This window comes from Stylophora pistillata, chromosome 3 (genome assembly GCF_964205215.1).
Source record: "Stylophora pistillata chromosome 3, jaStyPist1.2, whole genome shotgun sequence".
Taxonomy (NCBI): Eukaryota; Metazoa; Cnidaria; class Anthozoa; order Scleractinia; family Pocilloporidae; genus Stylophora; species Stylophora pistillata.
Genome location: NC_142521.1, coordinates 43413800 through 43434869, shown reverse-complemented (window position 1 = coordinate 43434869; position 21070 = coordinate 43413800). Strand labels below are relative to the sequence as shown.

Sequence of the window (21070 nt, the reverse complement as noted above, 5' to 3'; positions counted from 1 at the left end):
AGGGCTACGCGCGCGTGCGCTCATTGTCAGTAGTCCTTGTGCTCCCCCTTTCGCATGTGGAGCAGAGTGAAGAAATACCTCTCCCCCACGCGTGGATCTCGCTCCTTGGGTTCGCCTTGTGTTCACCTCAGCTCTCCTGAAAAAGATTACGTTTTTTTGTATCCTTTTCAGTCGAGATAGCTGCTATTTTCCGCTCGCTCACTTCCTATTCTCACGCTCGTCTAGGCGGAAGCTTCCAATAGACGAAGCCACCATATGATTGTTACACCACCATACCTACCTATGTATAAGTCCGCGGTCCGAAAAATCGCGGGCTGTTACGGCCCTAGTGCCCAGGCCTGCTCAATCATCACCTGACCATAAATTTTACCACAATTTTACCGACCTCTTGGTTATAATGATGTTCTCTGTGGAGCCAAAATTTTCGCTAATCGACAAAATAACCACAATATGGGTCTCTAAACTCAATCCGCTGCAAAATATTACACTTACGGCAAAAGTTGTGGGTGATAAAGGCGGAGTGTTCGAGTCGCACGCGCACTTCATCGCTGATAAACATGGCCAGGTTGACGTTGGTCGTGACCCGTCTGTGGGTGGATCTTACAGCGGAGTTTCAGCCATGGGACTGTTATGGAGCATGAAACCAGCACCAGGACAGAGAAAAGGAATTCGACTGATGAAATATGATGTCACTAAACCGTATATTATCGAACTGAAATGTTTCAGTGATCACGTAACTCTGAGCGAAACATCCAATCAACCCATGGCTATCACGACATTTCTGAAGGGGTACATGGCTAATGGCGTGAGGCGAATTCCTGTGAAAGAAGGAAGAATCCGTGGAACATTATTTCTACCACCCGGTAAAGGACCATTCCCAGGTAATTTGAGTTGAAGTTTAAACCAGTAGGCTTTGTGAGTCAGTTGTTTGACTTAACTTGTGAGCACTCTACATGTGAGTGCTCTCCCGACATGATTAGTGAGAATAATTTTCCATAACAACGTTTGAGATAGAGAAAGATGTTTTTCCTCTTGTTACGGGGGTGAGACATAGACAAAATTCTGATTCCCTATTCTGGGCTCTGATGCTCTACCACTGCTGAACCACAGACTCCATGGCGAGCAAGGCCCAATTTGAAGTTCATAGAAGTGCAGAAATATATCTAAAGGTCTTAGGTTAGATTCTTCATTAAGACCAAGAATTTTTTTTTGTCCCACACTGGCGACGTGAAAAACATCTCTCTCTATTTCTTTACCAAGCTCAAAACTGCAACGTCTATGATGTTCTTTTGCTCCTCCTCCCCTTACAATGTTGTTATTTACCAATGTGTCTATGCCATCTTGCAATGTAATTTGGTTATATCAACTAACTCTTTACAGTGGCCAACTTTCAATTTCAACTTCATTGATATAACCAAATTACATTGTTACACCCACCGACACAGCACTACGGTTTCTTTAGAAACTTACCCCCTTTATTCATTCATCTTGCAATGTGTCTGGGAGTGTGGTTGTAGTTCACATAGTGTATAGCTTGGGACAAAAATCATACACAAGGAGGCAAAATGCAGAAAGCAAAACCTAAATAAAGAAAAGCAAACAAACAAGTAACCACGACACATTAGAAGAAAAAAGCGACATGAACTAACAATGGAACAAGAATACAAATGTGAAATGAAGGAGAGGGAAGGTGTGTTTCACCCTCAATTTAATTTGCTATTCTGAGTTCTTCCTCTGTTGTGCATCAATTTCAAAAACTCAAAATCAAAGTATTCTTAAAACTTGTAGCCATCTGTTATAGCTTTATGGAATTGATTTAAGCAGGGAAGGAACTTGGCTGATACATTGGGGTGAAAGTAAAAATAGAGGAGTGACTCTGAATGGTGCACCATATATTAGGGGCAAAACTTATAACTTACTGGTTTTCGATGACATTAAACTGCCAAAAAAAACATGATAGGAATGAAAAACCAAACAAGACAAGTCAAACCATGAAAGAGAAATGCATAAGCTCTTGTTTATTTTCTCACAGAATTTAACAGTAATACACTTTGATTGATACATTGTTCTTTACCCATCCTATCTTATTTCCTTATGCAAGTCCAAACCATTTTTGATAGGTAACTGACAAGATAGTGAAATTGGAAGGCAATTTCTTTTGTATTATATGATAAAATTGACCAAATATGTCAGCAGTGTATTTATTTACTCATTTACTTATGTATTCATTTTCTTTTTTGCCTATGCATTTGATTTCTGTAATTTATTTATGCCGTTAAGAAAAACTAGGGCATATTTCTAGCAGCATTTGCTTGAATCGACATTTTGAAATGATGTTTTCAAAATCAACCTTAACTTTGAACTAATGGAAGATGCCCACTTTGACGAAAATAACCTCTCAACTTCTAAGGAGGTTCATGCACATGTAATCAACATGATGAGGTTGGAACCAACATTTATTAATTTTAAGCATTCTTGTACTGGTCTGGCCAGTAATAGAAGTAGGACCCTTTGGGATACTGTATTATTTTGAATTTATGTTTAAAATGCAAAGTGTTTGTCTCGATGTTTTTTAATCTCTGGATTATTTGATTTGTTGGGCTTTGTGTAAAATATGTGTACCTAACAATTTCTGCAAAAAAAGTCTAAATTTGGGTCATTCACTCTGATTTTAAGATTAAACCTTACCACTGTCCTTCTATCCCTCTGCTATCTTGCTATCCATCACTGTCAGAGCTTATCTGGGTCTCATGGGTTTCCCAAAGAAACAAGGATTATTTTTTCCTTTTTCTGATGGAATGCCAGTCCTTTGCAGGCAACTTGCTCCCCCTTCCCCCCCCCCCCCCCCCCACACGCTCCTTACAGTAATTGAATAAGTTTCGTTAAAAATTTGCCCGTAACTGCCTTCCACTTGAGTTCCCCACCTCACTGTTGCGGTTGAGAATTGTTGCTAGCCCTCCTTCAGTGATTTGTCTGCTATTGGCCCAGATGAGCTTCTTTTGCAATCTGCAATTCATTGTATCAGGAATTATAATTGTAATTTCATGCAGAACAGTGGAATACAGCTTAGCTTGGTAAGCCACAGGTGGCCAAGAGCTTTGCTTTGTGGATGACCGGTGGCTAAGGGGTCAGCTTGGTCAAACATTTGCACTATTGTGAGAATTTTTCCATGTCTCCAATGTCACTTTTTGTGCCCGTTTCCAGCACATAAATTCGCATTTTTTTCTAAATTTCCAGCCTCATACAAAACAAAGAAAACAGGATTTCTATGACATCAGCAGTGCTTTTGCACAGTTGCTTATCATAGGCTTTGACCAGTCACAGACCAGGAAATAATTATTAATAAAATTAGAATGCCATGGAGGAAACAACAGATAAAGAAAGTTAAGGGAACATTTTGGTGCCAGGTTACTGTAAGCTCCATGTATATTAGACCATGTCAGCCTGGAATGAAGAAAGAGGTCCTCAGATTAAAGGTAGTAAAATGCCGAAAGTCATTTAATGTCTGTGCTGATCAAGGTGCACACAAGATTTAAAATTTAGAATTGAAATTCATAGATCACAACTAGAACTACAATGTATCCACCATAACCAGTACAAGCACTTAAAAGTGATAGCAGCCAACTTCCAATGATGTCATTATGCTACAGCTAGCAGAATTCATTTGCTCTTCCAATTACTGGTATATTTGCATTCAGCAATCCTAGTGAGGCTAGAATAACCGTTTAGTTCTTATTTGCACACAAATGCAAAATTTGAAAGGATTCTGGAAGATGCAGTCACATGATTTCAATTGGTATATCATTACCCCACGGTTTCTCAGATTACACTTAGAGACTGGTCATTATTAGTTGCCCTGGGGGGGGGGGGAGGGTAAGGAGAGGGGCTGCATTGGAGGATTTTGGTTGTGTCACAATGATATTTACTTGATTTCCCTTTAAGGCTCTATAATATTATTTGATCTCTCCTCACTGGAATTTAATTGGCACCTAATTTCCTATTTTTCCCCTTTATACTCTGTAGGCAACGATTGATCTCCCTGGAAACCATGTGATCCCCCGGCGCCCCTCTAACGTCCACTTGCAATATTATTGCACTAGGGTCAAGTTGAAATATTAGGATGGACACACCATATATATAGAACTGTAGCTAATTTTGATCCGTGGTGTGGAGCCTTTTCGAGAGCCAAGAAAACGGAAAAAAAAAGAAAGAAAATACTGGTTTAAATTTAATGCAAAAGTTTCTATTGCTTTAACTTAAGGCCCCGAACAGGGATGATGAAAAACATGACAGCTGCTGAGGTGCTCATGTAACCGCTTAATACAGGGTCGTCATCAATTACCATGGTCTAAAATGTTGTTTGTAAGTAAGTAAGTAATTTTATTTAACCACATATCGCATATGAGCTATAGCTCGTTTAAATGCAAATGTGGAAACCCACCCATCCCACCCCAGGGGAGGACATCCATCACACAGTAATCTCGTGCGTGGGAAATTAACGTCTCCTGCCCCTAACCCTGCAGGAGACGGGACCTCCATTTATTCGTCCCTATCCGAGAAGACTAGAATATCTAACCATTTCTAGATGTTAAAGAAAGGAAGCATATTCTTCTCAGTTAATTTTAAGACCCTGAGTGTTGGTCCCTGAGTGTTTGTCTGCTTGTTTTTGTGCTTGAAAATCTAACAGACAAAATTTGTTATCATTTGCCGTGGCGATCGAATTGGTTGCAGCTCGCAATATTGGCCCAACTGAAAATGTTGATTTCTGGTTTTTGTGCTTAAAAGTCCAACGGAGAAAAATTTATTATCACTTGCTGTGGCGACCAAAATGGTTACAGCCTGCAATGCTGGTCTAAAATATTTGTTTGCTTTTTTTTTTTTTTTTTTTTTTTTTTATAAAGGTATCATAGATCTACTGGGCGGAGTCGGTGGACTGGTTGAATACAAGGCTTGTCTTCTGGCTTCTCATGGCTTTGCTGCACTAGCACTGGCTTACTTTGCATACGACGATCTTCCCGTCGAACCAGAATACTTTAATCTTGATTATTTTGCAGAGGCAGCAGAATGGCTTCGCAATTATCCCAGTGTTGTGTCAAGTGGTGTGGGTTTGCACTCAATCTGTATGGGAAGCTGGCTTGCGCTTCTTCTTGCAAGCTACCGAAATGACCTGGTAAAAGCTGTGGTAGCAATATCACCATGGAATGCTCCTTACTGGAAACCTTACCGATATAAAGGTAAACTGTCAAATGTATTTCAAGTGGAAAATGCGCAGATGAAAGTAACTGATGAAGGCATCATATGGAAGAATTGTGTTGCTCGTGCGAAAGAAACTGCTCTTGCTTCAGCCGAGCTACCAGCACTCACACCGGTGGAACGAATCACTTGTCCTATTTTGCTTGTTTACGGAACTGATGATCAGAATATTGATTCGGAATTTATCACAAATTGTATATCTGGATGTCTGAAAGCAAAGGGAAAGGAATCATTTTGTACCATTTTACGGCAGCACAATGCTGGTCACATAATTGAACCCCCCTATACTCCACTATGTAATGCAGCGTATATGAAGACACTTAAGCAGCATTGGGTGTATGGTGGGGATCCCAAGAACCACGCCTTAGCACAGGAAAACACGTGGAAAAAAATTTTAAATTTCCTGGGAAAAAATCTAAGGACCTGTAAGAGCACTTTATAGCTCATTGGGTGTTCGGTGGGGATCTCGAGGACCACGCCTTAGCACAGGAAACCACGTGGAAAAAGTTTAGAATTGCTTGGACAAAATTTAAAGACCTGTAAGGGCACTTTATAGCGAGTACAAGAACACAAAAACGGTTCACTGATAGGTTCTTCGCAGCTACATCCAATCTGTTGTAATGGGGGTGCTATTCTAGGTTGATCAATAGATTTTTAACTAAAAATTCCAATATGGGTTTATTCCAGATTTAAAATTTTTTGTCAGCGTGAATCTTCGGCAACCGTTTCCAACGTTGTGCACCACTGGTTCGGTCGCGGTTTGTAAAAATCTGAATTAAAAATGAAAATAAAGCGAAGGGGAAAAGAAGAATAATGAACGAAACAACCACATAAAAGGGCCGGAAACTTGTCATAGCTAAGACACCTGCTCCATCGTTAATTTATACGATAACGCTGACAGAAAACACTTTTTTCGCTTGCTTCCGCTCGCCTTCGGTCGCTGTGGAAAATCTGAAGGTGAAGTCAGGGCGAAGCTAGGTAAACCGTTTGATTTTCTTCTAAGACAGCATTGGTTTAGGTAAGTTACTGTGTGTAACTGACCGATTTGTTGTATAAAAGATAGATTTATGTGTTTCTTTAAAATATAGCGGAGGTGATTTGAAATTTGAGGCAAGCCTCATATTGATTCATGATCAAAATGGAGGGTTTTAGTTTTACGTTAGATGTTTTTCCGTCTGTTTCTCTAGTCGTTTCTGTGGTTAGCAATGGTTTTTTCCAATTTCCTTGCTTTTTCAATGAAGCGATTTTCAGCGATTTGGACCACGATCAACAACAGTTGTACGACAGCTGTCAAAGTAAAGCAGATCAGAATAAAGCGAGAACTTTGAAGGACTGCATTTTATCCGCAAGAGAACGGGTTGATCGCTTTAGTCTTTCTGACCCTAAACAAAAATGTTTTACTTCTTTGAATGTTGTAAATTGGTGCCTGATGCAATAGGGAGAAGCTGAAGTTTATCATATCCCCGCCATTGGCGTTCGCCAACTTAAATCAAATGGCTACCATATCATGACAATATGGCTTGGCTTTGTGAACGGTATTGAAAAGAAAAAAGAAAAAAAAAAAGCTTTCACAAAACTAGAACGTGGCCTCCAGTTGCGAATCGATTTTTCAGATTCAACGTACTTTGCCGCGAAACCTAAAAACTCATCTTTCTTTGTCGTCTTTCGAGAGTAAATTAGCGAACAGTTTTCTATTGGGTAAATTGCCCGTTTGTGAGTGTCATTTTTTCTGAATAAACATATGAGGTTATCATAGACAAAGCCGCCAACCTTTACAATAGTGTTCTGCCAATTTTAATTTGGTTTCGAATATTACTTATTACATTTAGAGTATTTCAGATTACTACAATTTCTCATTTACGGTATACTGTGAGCGGGTACCAGAATTAGCTGTGTATTAGTATAAGTAAGCGCCGAGAGTTCAGTAACTGGTTCCTTAGGGTAATAAAATACGAATCTCTTTATACCTGAGAGGCTTGAAATCACTGGTTAAAACTGTCTTGTAAAATGAGATCTGCATGCAGAGTTTACTCGTTTCTAACATCATCTTTCCAAATGTTAATTTGGGGAATTCTGAAAAATTATGGAATAGGAAAGGAGTGGAGGAACCAGTGCGGTTGAGTAGCATTTCATCATCGAAAAGAAGAGTATAATCTCCTTAAGTTCACTCTAAGGCGAAATAGAAATAACTGGTTCACTTGTCAAGGTACCCAGATATAACATTAAAACATAGTGAGAATGGCCTGGTAAGGAGCGCTCCTTGCTTAGCAATCATCCCCCTCCCCACCCTTCTCCTTGCCTTCTCCCCCGTGGTGATGAGGACTTAGTGTAATAGCCAGCGTAGCGTAGCTGGGTTTTTTCTTTTTTTTTTTTTTTTTTCTTCGTTCGCTTGAATCAGGAAAGGGAAGCGACGAGACAGCCAGCTACGAAACAAACCAGCGCGATTAACTTAAAACAAAGGATGAGAAGCCCTGAACGATTTGATTTAACAATACTTGCATCAGTACTAGCAGAACGAAATTTGATTTTTACTTTCAACCTGGGTCAAAAACAACTGTAGGGCCAGCTATTTTGATCTCAAATTCCAAAATGTCGAGATGAAAATAATATTTTGGGGCTCTAGACGACACCTACAACGAATTCACTTTCGGCAGTTCTCAGTCAGTGCCATAGATATTGTCTACCTCGGCGAGAATATTCGATCAGATTCTTTTGATGCTTCCCTCTTTTATGTCACATTGTTGTTAACATCAATATTACTAGACCAATAGAAATGCCCACGGTCTATCTATAATTTGAATTTCAAATTTTCCACTGTGTCTGACCGCCAAACGGGGCAGGATGTTTTGTATATTTGCCTTGTATATTTATCCAGTGTGACACTTCTTCCAAACAAACTATCAAGTGCCAAATTTGTTGTTGTGTGTGTTGTTCATCTCCTTAAAATATCAAAAATTGCAGGCGATCGTATATTTTAGAAATACCGAGATATATTTTCCCCAAAAGAGCTGTAACACTGACCATTCGAACTTTCTTTTACTAGCATAACAAGCAACGCGCACGTAAACCATTTCATATTAGATAAAAAAAAACAATATGGAGTTTGAGTTTGGTGGTATCATTTTTACCGACAAAATGCATTTCTTCTATGATTTCTGATTGAAATTTGTATTTTCGTCTAGTGCTATACTTTTCTTTTTCGTTTTTCGATTACCAGCGAGCGTAATTTTCATTTTCCCTTTAAAATGTGTACCAAACACTGAAGGAATAGTTCTATAATATTTCAATGCTTTCTTTTATAGTTGTCAAGTTTTAAATTGATTGTCAAATAGAAACCATTATTTCTAAAATCGTCTAAGGAAAAAATCTATGCGATGCTATGAGCGAAAATAGCATCATTTATCGCTTTCAGAGTATTTCCTTTTATGCCGGAGTTTTTATTTATGCAAATCATCTTAGGATGAATCGGATGATATACCGTCGGTCTTAGTGGGAATTTCGCTCACAAACTTCGAAGAAAAAAGTTGCTATCTCGCGGTAAAATCTAGTTTATTTCGATATTATTTCAAAATCTTAATTTTATTAAGAACTGCGATTTAATATCAAAAGCGCTTTCGTTACCCGGATTTGTTTACTTAATCTCCACAAGACCATAATCTTTGCTTACATATTTTCTTTCGATGCGTTATTCATAAGGCTCGCCTCCACTCTGTTTGACAGGTCGGTATAAAAACTGTCTAATTAAATATTAAAAACATCGAAGTTTTTTGCGTCCTTCTGTATAAAAATCTTTATGCGATCTTCTCTCAAGGTTTGTTGGAAATAGTAGAACCTTCTGATTTTTTTTCCCGCTAAACCTTTATGTACTATCGCGAAATCAATCACCTTTTTTCGCCTTTTTGTCTTTGCAGCTGTAAACTAACCACATCGAATCGTACGCACAGGATAAATGCAAATTTCTACGAGGTCAAGATAGCTACGGAAAATCTGAAAATACAAGAGTACAATTCGGCAGATTGAGTCAAAATACAGTCAGCCTTTAAGAAAAACAACTCCAGCCAACAGAGAATCAAGAGAGACTTTCCCAGGAAGTTAGCAGTGATTTATCATCCAGAAATCATCGAACAAGAGCGCTTAAACTACCGAGAGAAAACAAAAGTAAATTTATTTGATTTGAGAAAGATTGGATCGTATACCATGTTTTAAGCTTTTAAAAAATATTCTGGCTCGAGTGGTCAAAAATTCTGGTGATCAGATGCTTTCATCAGTTTGACCCGGTCAGCCTTCTCGCTAACTGAAGTAAATCCCTTGGCAATTCTCGCGACGAGTTGTGACAGTCTGAGCGGCGGCCATATTGATTTATCTGGGTCGAAAAATCATAAACTTGGGCGAACAATTTTTCCTCGAAATCTTGAATCGGAATCTTCTGGCAGAACTGAAAAGCCTTCAACAAAGTGAAAAGGCTTTTAGCAACATACCTAGGACTTGCGTTAAAGGGAAAAACGCAGTTGGAATTCCTAGTTTATAATATACTTCATCCGTAGACTGAGTAAAGAGTCACCAATATGTGTTGCAGTTGTCTTTGTAGCTGCATCCAGAGTTTTCTGTCAAACTGTTGCAAATGCCTTGGCAAGAGTTGTATGGCAATATGCCGGGGAATTTGCCGGTGTTTCTGCAACGCCGTTTCTCCTGGTTGTGGTTTTCTTTTGCAAATCATCTTTTACGCCATATTCCAAGGCTTCAACATTGGCACAGACGTCGGCGTTTTTTTGGAAACGTCTAAGACGTACGCGCGCTGCGATGAGCTTTCAACCGGAATACTTCAACCTCTAAGTAACGACACAAACCTAACGCGTCCCTACTGCGTCGCAACGGAAAACGCAACGCAGGCGTTGCTAGGTGAAAAGGCGGCAACGCTTCAACTCCTAGAGGGTGTTTTCTTTTTCTTCATATGCCTCTCTGGAGGGATCTACGTGATCCACATAGTGGTGCTGTTCCCGAACACGTGCAAACACTGGAAGGACGAAAACTTCGAGAACATGGTCAGCGAGGCTGGTCCTTACTACCAGAAGATCCTTCAAATTCACACCTTGTTTCTTTTGCTGGAGACGCTGGTTCACGATGTACCCATGTCGTGTCTGGCTGTAGAGCTCTGTGCGCAGATGTGGGGAGCCGGTGGCATAAACTGCTGGGACTGCGCCATGACACCTCAAGAGCTACCTAAAAATCCCATGGCGCAGATCAATTGTGAGATGTGGCTGGGACTTCTCCTGGGCTCCATAGCAATTGTGAGCATTTATAAGGGTAAGTAATGAAGAGGTTATTTTTATCGTTTTTTAATTTTTTGATTTAGCTTTGATTAGGAACATAGACCTAGACACTGAAAAGGAAAAAAAAGAATCAAAGCAAGACAAGACATGACTAAAACAAAACAAAGAATGGAAAACCTATTTACAGGAACATTGTATTACTTCAATATAGTTTCAGAATTAAAATTAAAAGTCTTTCCCTATTTGTAATCATTTATTTACTTCGCTCACAATTTTCCTCGGTGAAGTTTCTTTAGCTCTGACGAAGGGCTCACTCCAAACCTCAGCTTAGAAAGTCTTAACGTTGGCCATTTTATTTTAACAACTCAGCTGATAAAATCAAATTATCTTAACGGATACAGCACCACAGTTTCGTTAGAAACTTACCCTCTTTAATTTTTAATAACGGTTCACTTGACTTATGACTAGTAATTACTTATCAACTCGAGACTGCAAACAACCTTTTCTTGACGAACTGCCCCTATCTTTAAATGAAATTTTCTTTTCAGGTATCTTGCCCCTTTATGCATGGATTGGTAATCCTTTCTGCTGGGCCTGCTATCCGCTTCGCGTGTGCGTGGTGCTTCCAGCTGGGTTCCTTTACTGTGTGCTCGCCTTATCCCCTGCCATGGGAGTGGCCATAAATCGCCTGTTCGAAGTGGCACCCCAGATGAAGGACGAAATGGGAACCATAGCATCAACCATCTGGACCTTTGGCTTGTTCTTCTGGGGTATCATCTTTTTGCTGACCTTCCTCTATTGGTATTTCTGTGGTAAATGTCTATGTATGTTGTGTTGTCCTTGTGAGAGAAAGGAAAAAGCCGATGGCTCCAAGGAGGGATGTTTGTGTTGTTAACGAGATCAAGACGATGAGATATGAATTGTTTCGTTTCGAATTGTTTCGAATTTGTTTAGTTTCTTGATTGCAACACTAGTTTGTTTACGTTTTGAAAGCTATTTTATTTTTTACTCAACAAATTTTTTTTGATGGCATGGTAACTCGATTAAAAGGGTGGTCCTATCCAGTCTTTTGTTTCGAATAGTTAAGTGGAATCTCATCAACCCGAATACTAAGAATCAGTTTATTTTCGAGGTTGAGGCTTGAGTAATCCTTATTACAACTACTAGAGATACCGTGACCCAATTCCACACTCTGAGGGAGTAGTGGCCTTGGCTCACCAAAAGCAAAAGTCGAAGAAAGCGCAGCAGCCAATCAGAATAAAGAAATATACCACTGGGATCATGCCAGTGTTCGGCATGGGCCTGTTGAAATTAGAATAAGTTATATTAGTTGTCATTATATTTTCCATATATTTATGTATTTTATAACATTGCTTCACGTCTTATTGCGAAAAAATAATGCTGATATCTGAAGATTTCAGAACATTAAACTGTCATCCTGAGATTTTCAGTGTTCTGATATTCGTGCTGCTAGGATACATTATTATTATTTTATCATTATTATTTTCATTATTATTATTATTACTATTGTTATTATTATTATTATTATTATTATTATCATTATTTTAATTGAAGTCATGTATAAAGTTAAATAAAAATAAGATGTGGAGGTATCGCATTTCCTTTAGGAGACCAGCCCTTTTCTTTACCGAGGCAGAAAAAGAGCTGCTTTGAAACTCTTGAAGGTTTTTTTTTCTTAGCTCTCACCTTAACATTCCACCATTTTTTTTTTGTACAAAGTTTCAGTAAAGATATAATATTTTATTTTGCGATAGACTAAAGCAGAAAAAGCAGATGAAAATGGAAACACTAAACCAAAACACTGAGTAGGTATTTATAATACAATCTCCTTGATAGGAAGAACACGGACATTAGGAAAGAGGTTTTGCTTCAAATAATTATAACTTGGGAAGTACTTCAAAGTCTTAAAACAGTCAGTTTCTTTGTAATTTACTCGCTAGAAAAGTAATCGCCGGTTTAATTTCATTTAATTTCTATAAAGTTAACATCCATTAAATATGTATTAAATAATATAAGCAAATTATGTAAATTTTGTAAATGTAACTGGTTGACTTTGATGAAAGTGATTGGGAAATTATCTTTCTATCTTGTGGAATATATTAGTTGGACATGGGCTTTTTACTATTATCAATATCCGAAAAGTCATTATATGAAAAAAAATACAAATTAATCATGTATCTACACTTGCATTTCAACCTGACCTATTATTTTTGGAAAAAAAAAATTAAGACATATTCAATCAATATAAGTTGCATGAACCTCTCATAAAGCAAGTTTCAATTGAGTGCCGAAAGTAGTCCGGGATCGCTTTGGTTTTATTAAACTTTGCACTTCGATTTGACAAGAAAACTCGCCCAACCTCTCAACCAATCAGATGTAAAACTAAAAACAATCACGAATTAGTCATTCCCGTTTTCCCGTGCTTCCATTTGTTTTATTTTGAGTTCTCATTGGTTAATGTTGATGTAAGCTTCTTTTCTGTTTGATCGCGGAGGCGGCGTGGCCGAGTGGTTAGGGTGCTGGACTTGTAATCCGGTGTCCTCCACCCTGCCACTCGCTGGATTTGTTCTCGGTTGCCCCTGGTTCAACTCCTCGGCTGCGCTCTGTAAATAGCTCACAGGCCTGCCTCCTGCCAGTGAAGATTTTTAAGCACTTAGTCAGTTTACATTGCGGCTGAAAAGCCCCTTAGGGGGAGCTTCAATTTACGTATTTATTATTTATTTATTTTATTTTATTATTTTTATCGCTGAGATTACTTTGGTTTTGTTGTTTCGACGCTCAACTGAAAACTGTTCTATCAAATTGACACAACTTGCATTTATCTGGCATGGATTATTATACTTTAAGAAGTATTCCTTTAGGTTGATCTCAAATGAGAAAGGCATTTTACTGGGTAGCCAGGGAAATGCAGTTGTCAAATGATTTTAAATGAACTATTTTCATAATACAGTAGTGAGAAATTGAAACTTGACTGAAATGCAAGCTTCAAAAAAATAATTTTCACATGGAAACAAGTAAGCTAACCCGTAAGTAAACCAGAGTGTTTACAAACTGCAAACCAATTTAAGGTGGAAGGGCTAATAGGAGGTTAGCTGAAAAGTTCCTTGCAAAAGTTACAAGTTATAATCTCCTGGAGGGAAAAAAAGATTAATTTTGGAGTAACAAGATAACAGTGATGAGCGTGGCAGTAACTGCGCCCAAAATTAACAAATGGTAAACACCACAGCGCACACTATTGAGTTATGGATGCACGCGGGAGGTTGCTAAGCACGAAAGAAGCGTAAGAGTCGCTCGACTCGATAGCCGAGAGCGACTCTAGCTTCTTGAGTGCTTAGCAAACCTCCCAAGTGCATCCATAACTCAATAGTGTACGCTGTGGTGTTTACCATTTGTTTTATAACATAACATTGATTCATTGTAGCTAAAGAGTTCCCTTTTATTTAACAAATCTTACGCGACCAGAAAAAACAAGCGCGCGCGGAAAAATAGTCTTTGCATTTGCTCACGTCGGCAGCGTACACCCATGGGCAAATGGGGGACGCTAAATTGACCAATCAGAGCGCGCGCTGATCTTTGGTTATGTTATAAAGTTAAATAATTAGTTTAAATAAGGAAAATAGATACATTTGTGTGGTTAAGAACATACTTCTATTTAAATTTTCCTTTAAGGTAGTTTTCACTCACAATATCATGGTAAAAGGGGCTCATTAGAGTTTATTTTTGCTGTGCTAGATCTAACACATAACGCTGCTACGTATCTTATCCTCTGCAATAGATCGCTTTAGTAATATCTTGCTAGAAAACCAAATCTCGATGATTTATCTACAGCTCTTGAGATATGGTTGTCACGATTGCAAGGGATTTATAGCGGCGAAAAATCGCTAGAGTGACGATTTGGTAACGAATCACCCCTTCAATTTCTTATAATCTTGAAAGTGCGATGCTTCGGTTACAAATTTGTGATAAAACAGGAGGTGCTGATTGACGATCATCGTTTAACTTGCAATTAGCTACTTTTACACAGCATTATGTTTACACTTGGATTGAAAACGGCTCATTGAACTGATATTATTGCTTTAGATTACATTTCTTGACCTGCTATGAAAAAAAAAAACAACCTAACCTGTATTGCTTAAGTGTAAAATCGTACGAAAACAATAAATTATTATTTTCAAAGTCGTGCAGTAATGAATACTTTGTTCTGTCAGTGGGTTTTAATAATACGATATTTCCACCCTTTTGTAAGAGTCGAACGAATGAGTACGTATCAGGAAAAACAGAAGCCGAGTTCTGCGGATTCTCGCCACTCGTCAAAATGACGATATGCGCTCTTTTATTCCCTTTTCTTGCCAACCATATCTTTAAGTGCAGTACGAAGCATAGTGTCAAAATATGTACGTACCTCAACCTTAAATAATATGAATCCATAAACTCCTACGTGAGAATTTGAAATTACAATACGTTTGCTTCCAAGCTTTGCAAGGTGAAATAGCGCAATGGCAGATTATTTAGGCTCATTACTTAGATAAAGACGCAGATAATAATTTTCTCCAATGATTATAACACTGACTAGCAATCTTCGAAACAATTTTGCAGTAAATATTGTTTACACGCATCTCTGAGCTTGGAAAATAATCTATTAGCTAAATGACAACTCTTTTTCTAGAATCTCGTTTACAGACACTTAAAAATTACAAGTGGCTTAAGAGTGATTGAAATGCATTCAAGAGATTGTATACAGTTTATAATCTCTTGGAGCATAGAAGTGAGTAACCAGTCCCCAGTTTAGGCATATTTTAGGGCCATCGTGCAACAGCCAGTATCAACTATGTTTATCAAGAGCTCTTCTCTGGCGCCTCGGTGTTGTTATTTCTGAAGTTCATTTTTAGAATTTTGCACTTAACGGTTCAGTTTTCACATCATCATTTTCAAGCATACAAAATAATAGTGAGTTTATCAGAGAATCACTGGTGCGGCAAATGTGGTTCACGCGATTATCTCTTGTCCTGCCTGCCTCTACAGAATCGATCTTTCGTCTCCTTACAAGAATTTTTTTTTAAACTCAATGAAAGCGAGTTATAAAAGTTTTGGGAAAATACTCCCAGGGGAGGGACTATTACAAAAGTCACGCGGCTCAATAAATGATCCTTTTTGGACAACATACACAATCAGCCCTTAAGTGAGGGTGAAATATGTTGGAAATGTTTGTGGTTAAGTTGATTGATTGTAAGCCTTCCCGAAATAAGAAGAAAAAATATTGTCATATCTGGAATTTATACCCTAGCAACGAACGCTTCGTCATAACGAAGTAACCCATCGGTACCACGATTCAGAGACACACTATGTCTTGCTTACACAACAAAAACCGCACGCTTCACTAGAGTTTTCGTCTGTTTGTGCTTTCTCAAGCTTGAATCTCAAAAGTAAAACCATTGATCAACATCCCCTTTTGACCAGAACCTGATAACCATAGCTTCTTTGGAAGCGATGCTACTTGCTAATTTTTTATATGAAAGCGAAAACATTTTAAGATTCTAAACCAATATAATTACTTCCCAAATAAGTAACGCTCGACCTGTTTTCGCAACTTTATGCAAATATATCTTTCTTTGAACCATCAGCGCAATACAATAAGTACTTTACGGTCTCATGGGTTCGTCGCTTCCTTTGCATAAATTAGAACCTTACCTTCAACAAAACTCAAGTGAGCATGTTTAGGGAAATTTTGGTGCTTTTCTTAAGTTATTAATAGTCAAAAGGTGACCAGGATGATCCTTCAGATGACAAACATTTTCTGGACGTAAAGGTATTTGATAAATGCTTTTATACCGGTGCTTGGTTTTGACTAAGTATCGTGCTCTGAACACTGAAACAGTTAAACATAAGTTTGGCATAAATAGTATTTTCAAACATCAGCTTCCCGTGAAAGGTGAAGTCAAAACCACAACTAAAACCAGCAAAATGTAATAGATCTAGTGCTGTGGTGAGATGACTTACGAGAAAGATTGTTTTCGAACTCAGACGTGATTGACAGCCAATTAATAGCAAAAGTGCGTTAACAAAAATATTGATAAACCAGGAATTGTCAAAATAAGTTTATGAAATTCTACTGCTTGTTGACATCTCCTTTTCAATACTTAGATTCCCAGCCTCCCTAAGACTACAAATCTTAAAAGCTCTGAACCTTCGTAAAGTTCAGTTCTCAAATCTTCGCGACACAAAATGGCAGATAGGCTTTGTGAGCTTTGCATCGGTTGTTGTTCAACGATCTGCGCCATCTTTTGCCGAGAAATGACAATGAAGACGGCCTATACTGTCCAATTTGTCATATACAGCATTTTACAAGGATACAACGTCGCCTCAGACATAGGAATGTTTTTCGACGTTTTCAACGCTGTAAGGAAATGCAATGAACTGGAAGAGAACTCGAATGCCAATGGAACTCAAGTCGACCCGGGAGGAGCAAGGATCTATTGCAGGGCACCAGGAAACTTTACAACATCAGATCTCGACAAGCATATCACAACTCTGGAAATTCTACAATGGTTTTTCCTAATTTTTTCTGGGATTGGTTTTGCGCTGTACATCGCACATGTATGCACACTACTGCCAAATTTATGCAAGCATTGTCGAGAACCAGAATTTGAACACGACCTTGGCTCACTAGATACACCAAAATACTACCGAAGCATTGTACACATTCACACCATGTTTATGTGCATAGAGACATTTATTCATGACATTCCCGTATCCTGTTTGGCTGTGGAGTTGAGCGTACATTATTTTGGGTCAGCAAACTGCTGGGAATGCGCAATAAGCGCCAGCTCGGTTCCCGCCGAGCTCTCTTTGAAAAGAGGTAGTCTGTGGATTGGGCTTAAAGTGTCAGCGGTTGCATTAATCACCATCTATAAAGGTAAGACAACTGAAAAAGAGATGACACCGTTTACCTACTGATAAACTCTTTTGGGCTGTTCCACAGGGGTGAAGAGGAAAGCTTTTAAACTTAAAATCAACGCAGCAGGAAAATTTGGCGGGTTTTAGTCTTTGTCGATTGTCCAGATCGTATTCGGCCCACCCAAAAGATTTTTCTCAGAAAAGAAAAAATCCATCAGAATGAAAAAATACAAAAAAATAAAGCTGCTTTTATAGGCAGGCCAATATGTGTGGGACATAAACAAAGAACGCCCACCTTCTGTTTGCACTGTTTACGTCCAAACTCATAATTAATGGTTTTTTGCTATTTTCTTTTCCTTTTTTTTTTCCCGAAGGCTCAAAAAAATAGTCTGATTTTGTTTTGTATTGCAAACGTCGCCACAAGACGATCATGAAATGTTGCAATGACAGTGAAATCACGTCACTTCTAGCATTCTGTTTTTCTGATCTTATTGATGATCTCTGAAATGACTAGCTGAAATGTAAACCAATATATTTTACCGTGTTTTGCGAGTCAATACTTGTTTAAAGTTTACAATGTACCACTTAAATCATCTCTTTTTTAGTAAGCCAATAACCCTTGAACTGAAATAAAAAGCTTTCCTTAAATGTTATGGTGGAGAGATATTAGAGAATGAAATCATCCCTATTCTTGGTGATCTAGGGAAGCTATCAGAAAACAGATCAAATTTCACTGATTCTGCTCTTGTAGGAATCCTACCCGATGTCTATTTGGTGTTCACCAAACTTCCGTGCCATTTGTGGAATTAGTTACAGGGAGGCCAGAATTTTTTAGCTCAATAACAACCTCAGTGGGATGAACTTTTAGATATAGGTCATATGGAGAAGTTAAGTTTTAAAATTAGACTCCTGTGTTCTATTGTCGATTCCTTCTCCAATTATTGAATTCTCCACAGGGATCCTTCCATTATACTTTTGGATTGGGAACCCGTTCTGCTGGAGCTGTTATCCCTTAAGGTTCTTGATCGCTGCACCAGCCGGGCTTGGTTTTATGGTGATGATCCTGGCTCCATGTATGGGCATTGCAAAGCTCAGAGTCATGGTAGAAATCCCAGATCTGGCAGGTGCAGTCGGTGGACCTTCCGACATCATCTTCATGATTGGACTGGTTTTCTGGGTAATTCTCATTGTCGGCTTCCTGGCTTACAAGATCTTCTATAATTTCATCATGGAGTTGTGTCCTTGCCTTGCTTGGTGCGAGGACGACGATAAGAAAAAGAAAGAAGCAAAAGAGGAGAAGACAACTGGATGCCTATGTTTCTAGTAATGTAACTTACAAATTCCAGAACCGCACTTTTATTGGACAGGATATTTTTTTACTGACGGATTATAATCCTGTCTTTATCTTGACTATCATAATAACAAAAGTAAGCCATAATGCTACACGAACATGCTCATCCGGAAATCGACACAACTATTTTTGTTAATACGGATCAGGTGTTTATAGGAAACTTGTTCCACAAAGCCTCAGGCCTAATCAGGGTTTTTAAGAATTAGGTATCAGGGGTATGTTTTATTCAGTTATACAGTATTTTTGCATGACAATGCTGACTTAAAATGTCTCCTTTTTTTAATTTTTTTTTATTTGGTACATTGACACTATTCAACAATTCGAGACAATTTTAACCACTGCTAGCCAATTAATGTTGAGATTTTTGCAATCTTGGCGAAAATACTGGGTATATCAGAGTCCTTCTTACGTACACTAGAAGCTAGCTGAGATCCTTCTTTAATGGAAAAGTTTTAATGTTGACTAGGCGCTCGAGAAATGAACTGATATAAATCATTCGATCGATTCCATTGTGGGAAAAGATCTCCTAAACTCGTCCTGACTGTAAAATTTCAATATCCTGATTTGATCAATTATTTGGGTCATTCCCAACTGAATGTACGTATGCGTGGTATGCTAAGTAGAGGATAAAAATCCTGCACTCTCACTCCAGGTCATTAAATCTTAAGAAAAATTCGATTTGTTGAGCTTTTCAATTTGTGTGCGCTTTGCAATGCTGTAGTAATGAGCAAAATAAAAAAGAAAAAAACCACCAAGTTATGAGGAAGTGTTCGAAAAAAATGTGATTAGGGGAATACTGCCTAAGCAAATAGTATAGATAAGCTCTTGTTTGAAACATTTTAAGGCCTGAGTTTGTAAATATTGTGGAGTTAAAACTTATGCATGTTCATAAAAAGCTGAGCATGAAAATGGTGGGCAGATGCTATGGAACAAAATAAACTGAGTTTACAACAGGTCTGTTTTACTTCTTTTTGCCAAGCAATAAAACATGTTCTTTCTTTTTTGAAGCTTTTTTATTGCAATACCCAATGATACTGCTGAATGAACCTTAACGCTTCTTCTTATAAGGTTCTACTTGCGGGGAACTCTAGATCTGTTATTATTTAAATTTCAGTGCGGACTCCACGCTCATAAGGTGCCAGCATCCTCGCCCGCTCCACCAAGTGAAACTCTCAGGAATCAATGCATGCAGCAAGTACGACAAACTGGAACTAGGGGATAAGTAGCTAGAAACAGTCGAAATGTAAAGGCCTCTAGTCCTTTGTTTGTCGCGCTATAAAAACATTTAAATCTATTCAAATTTTTAACTAAAATTTGGGAGTTGAAACAAATAAAGGATAACAAACTAGTGTCTTCACCCTCCAACTCCAGTTCCTAGAATAGTAGTGTAGCAATACTAAAAGTGGTCTTTATCTCCTCACAGGCCGGTAAAACTCCAGACCTTACCGCGTTACAAAGTAAAACGTTAAAAAGTAGCAATGTGGTCAAAAATGGTAAAAAACATCTAAGAACTTATAAACTTTCTACGCTACCTTTTATTCAAACATCAGACGATTTATATAATAATATTTATTATTACAAGACCCGGGCAGTCAGAGGGCCAATAACTGAAATCAACCAATCAAAATGCTCTATTGCCGGTCCGATATTCTCTAAGTATTGGACCGGGCACTTTCCCGAATGGTCCCGAATGATACCGCACTTGTGTCCCTTTGAACTTCAGTTGTATAATAAATCTCTTATTAACCAAGCTTGCTCAGGACCGCACTGGAAGAATATCGGCCCTCGGTCTTTTTTGTACGGACCTCGCTGCGCTCGGTCCGTACTGTCAAGACCTCGGGCCGATATTCTCCCTGTACGGCCCTCGCGCTTGGTTAATAAGATATATAAACCGTCTGTATTAACCATGGTGCAATGGCTTGATTCGTCTCCTTGTTCTTTAGAATTAAATTTCTAAGAGGATTGAAACAGGTTAATTTTGCCACTTTTTCGAAAAATATGTTTGAGCTGTATTTCTAGTTTTTTCAAATGCGTTGATGGCCTTAGATACATAAATATGCGATTACGAAATCTATCTTCAAAGCTTCTAATTCTGGTGAGCTCGGCTTTGCCACACACAGGAAGACCGTACGTCATGTGAGGAAGAACTAAACTAGTGAAAAGTTGGTCCAACTTTGTACAGGAGTTCTAACCTTCGCAAAGATTTGAGGTGGCTGGTACCTGTTTTCATCTTTTTGATGGTTTGTAACTTTGAAAGAATAAAACAGAAAGACTGACCAAG

At 38.4% G+C, this 21070-nt stretch overlaps 3 protein-coding genes across 3 annotated transcripts; all 3 read left to right on the top strand.

Moving 5' to 3' along the window:
- The first annotated feature begins 345 nt into the window (after nt 1-345).
- On the top strand, nt 346-7224 carry LOC148736237 (peroxisomal succinyl-coenzyme A thioesterase-like). Its single transcript, XM_022945971.2, has 2 exons — nt 346-881; nt 4902-7224. The coding sequence occupies exons 1-2, from the start codon at nt 398-400 to the stop codon at nt 5693-5695; spliced, it is 1278 nt and encodes a 425-aa protein (XP_022801706.2). The 5' UTR covers nt 346-397; the 3' UTR covers nt 5696-7224.
- Nucleotides 7225-8954: 1730 nt separating this feature from the next.
- LOC111339330 (uncharacterized) lies at nt 8955-14723 on the top strand. Its single transcript, XM_022945973.2, has 3 exons — nt 8955-9064; nt 9165-10557; nt 11072-14723. The coding sequence occupies exons 2-3, from the start codon at nt 9819-9821 to the stop codon at nt 11416-11418; spliced, it is 1086 nt and encodes a 361-aa protein (XP_022801708.1). The 5' UTR covers nt 8955-9064; nt 9165-9818; the 3' UTR covers nt 11419-14723.
- A 1413-nt stretch (nt 14724-16136) lies between these two features.
- Nucleotides 16137-21070, top strand: LOC111339339 (uncharacterized). The gene is made up of 3 exons (XM_022945989.2): nt 16137-16350; nt 16686-17457; nt 18395-21070. The coding sequence occupies exons 2-3, from the start codon at nt 16767-16769 to the stop codon at nt 18760-18762; spliced, it is 1059 nt and encodes a 352-aa protein (XP_022801724.1). The 5' UTR covers nt 16137-16350; nt 16686-16766; the 3' UTR covers nt 18763-21070.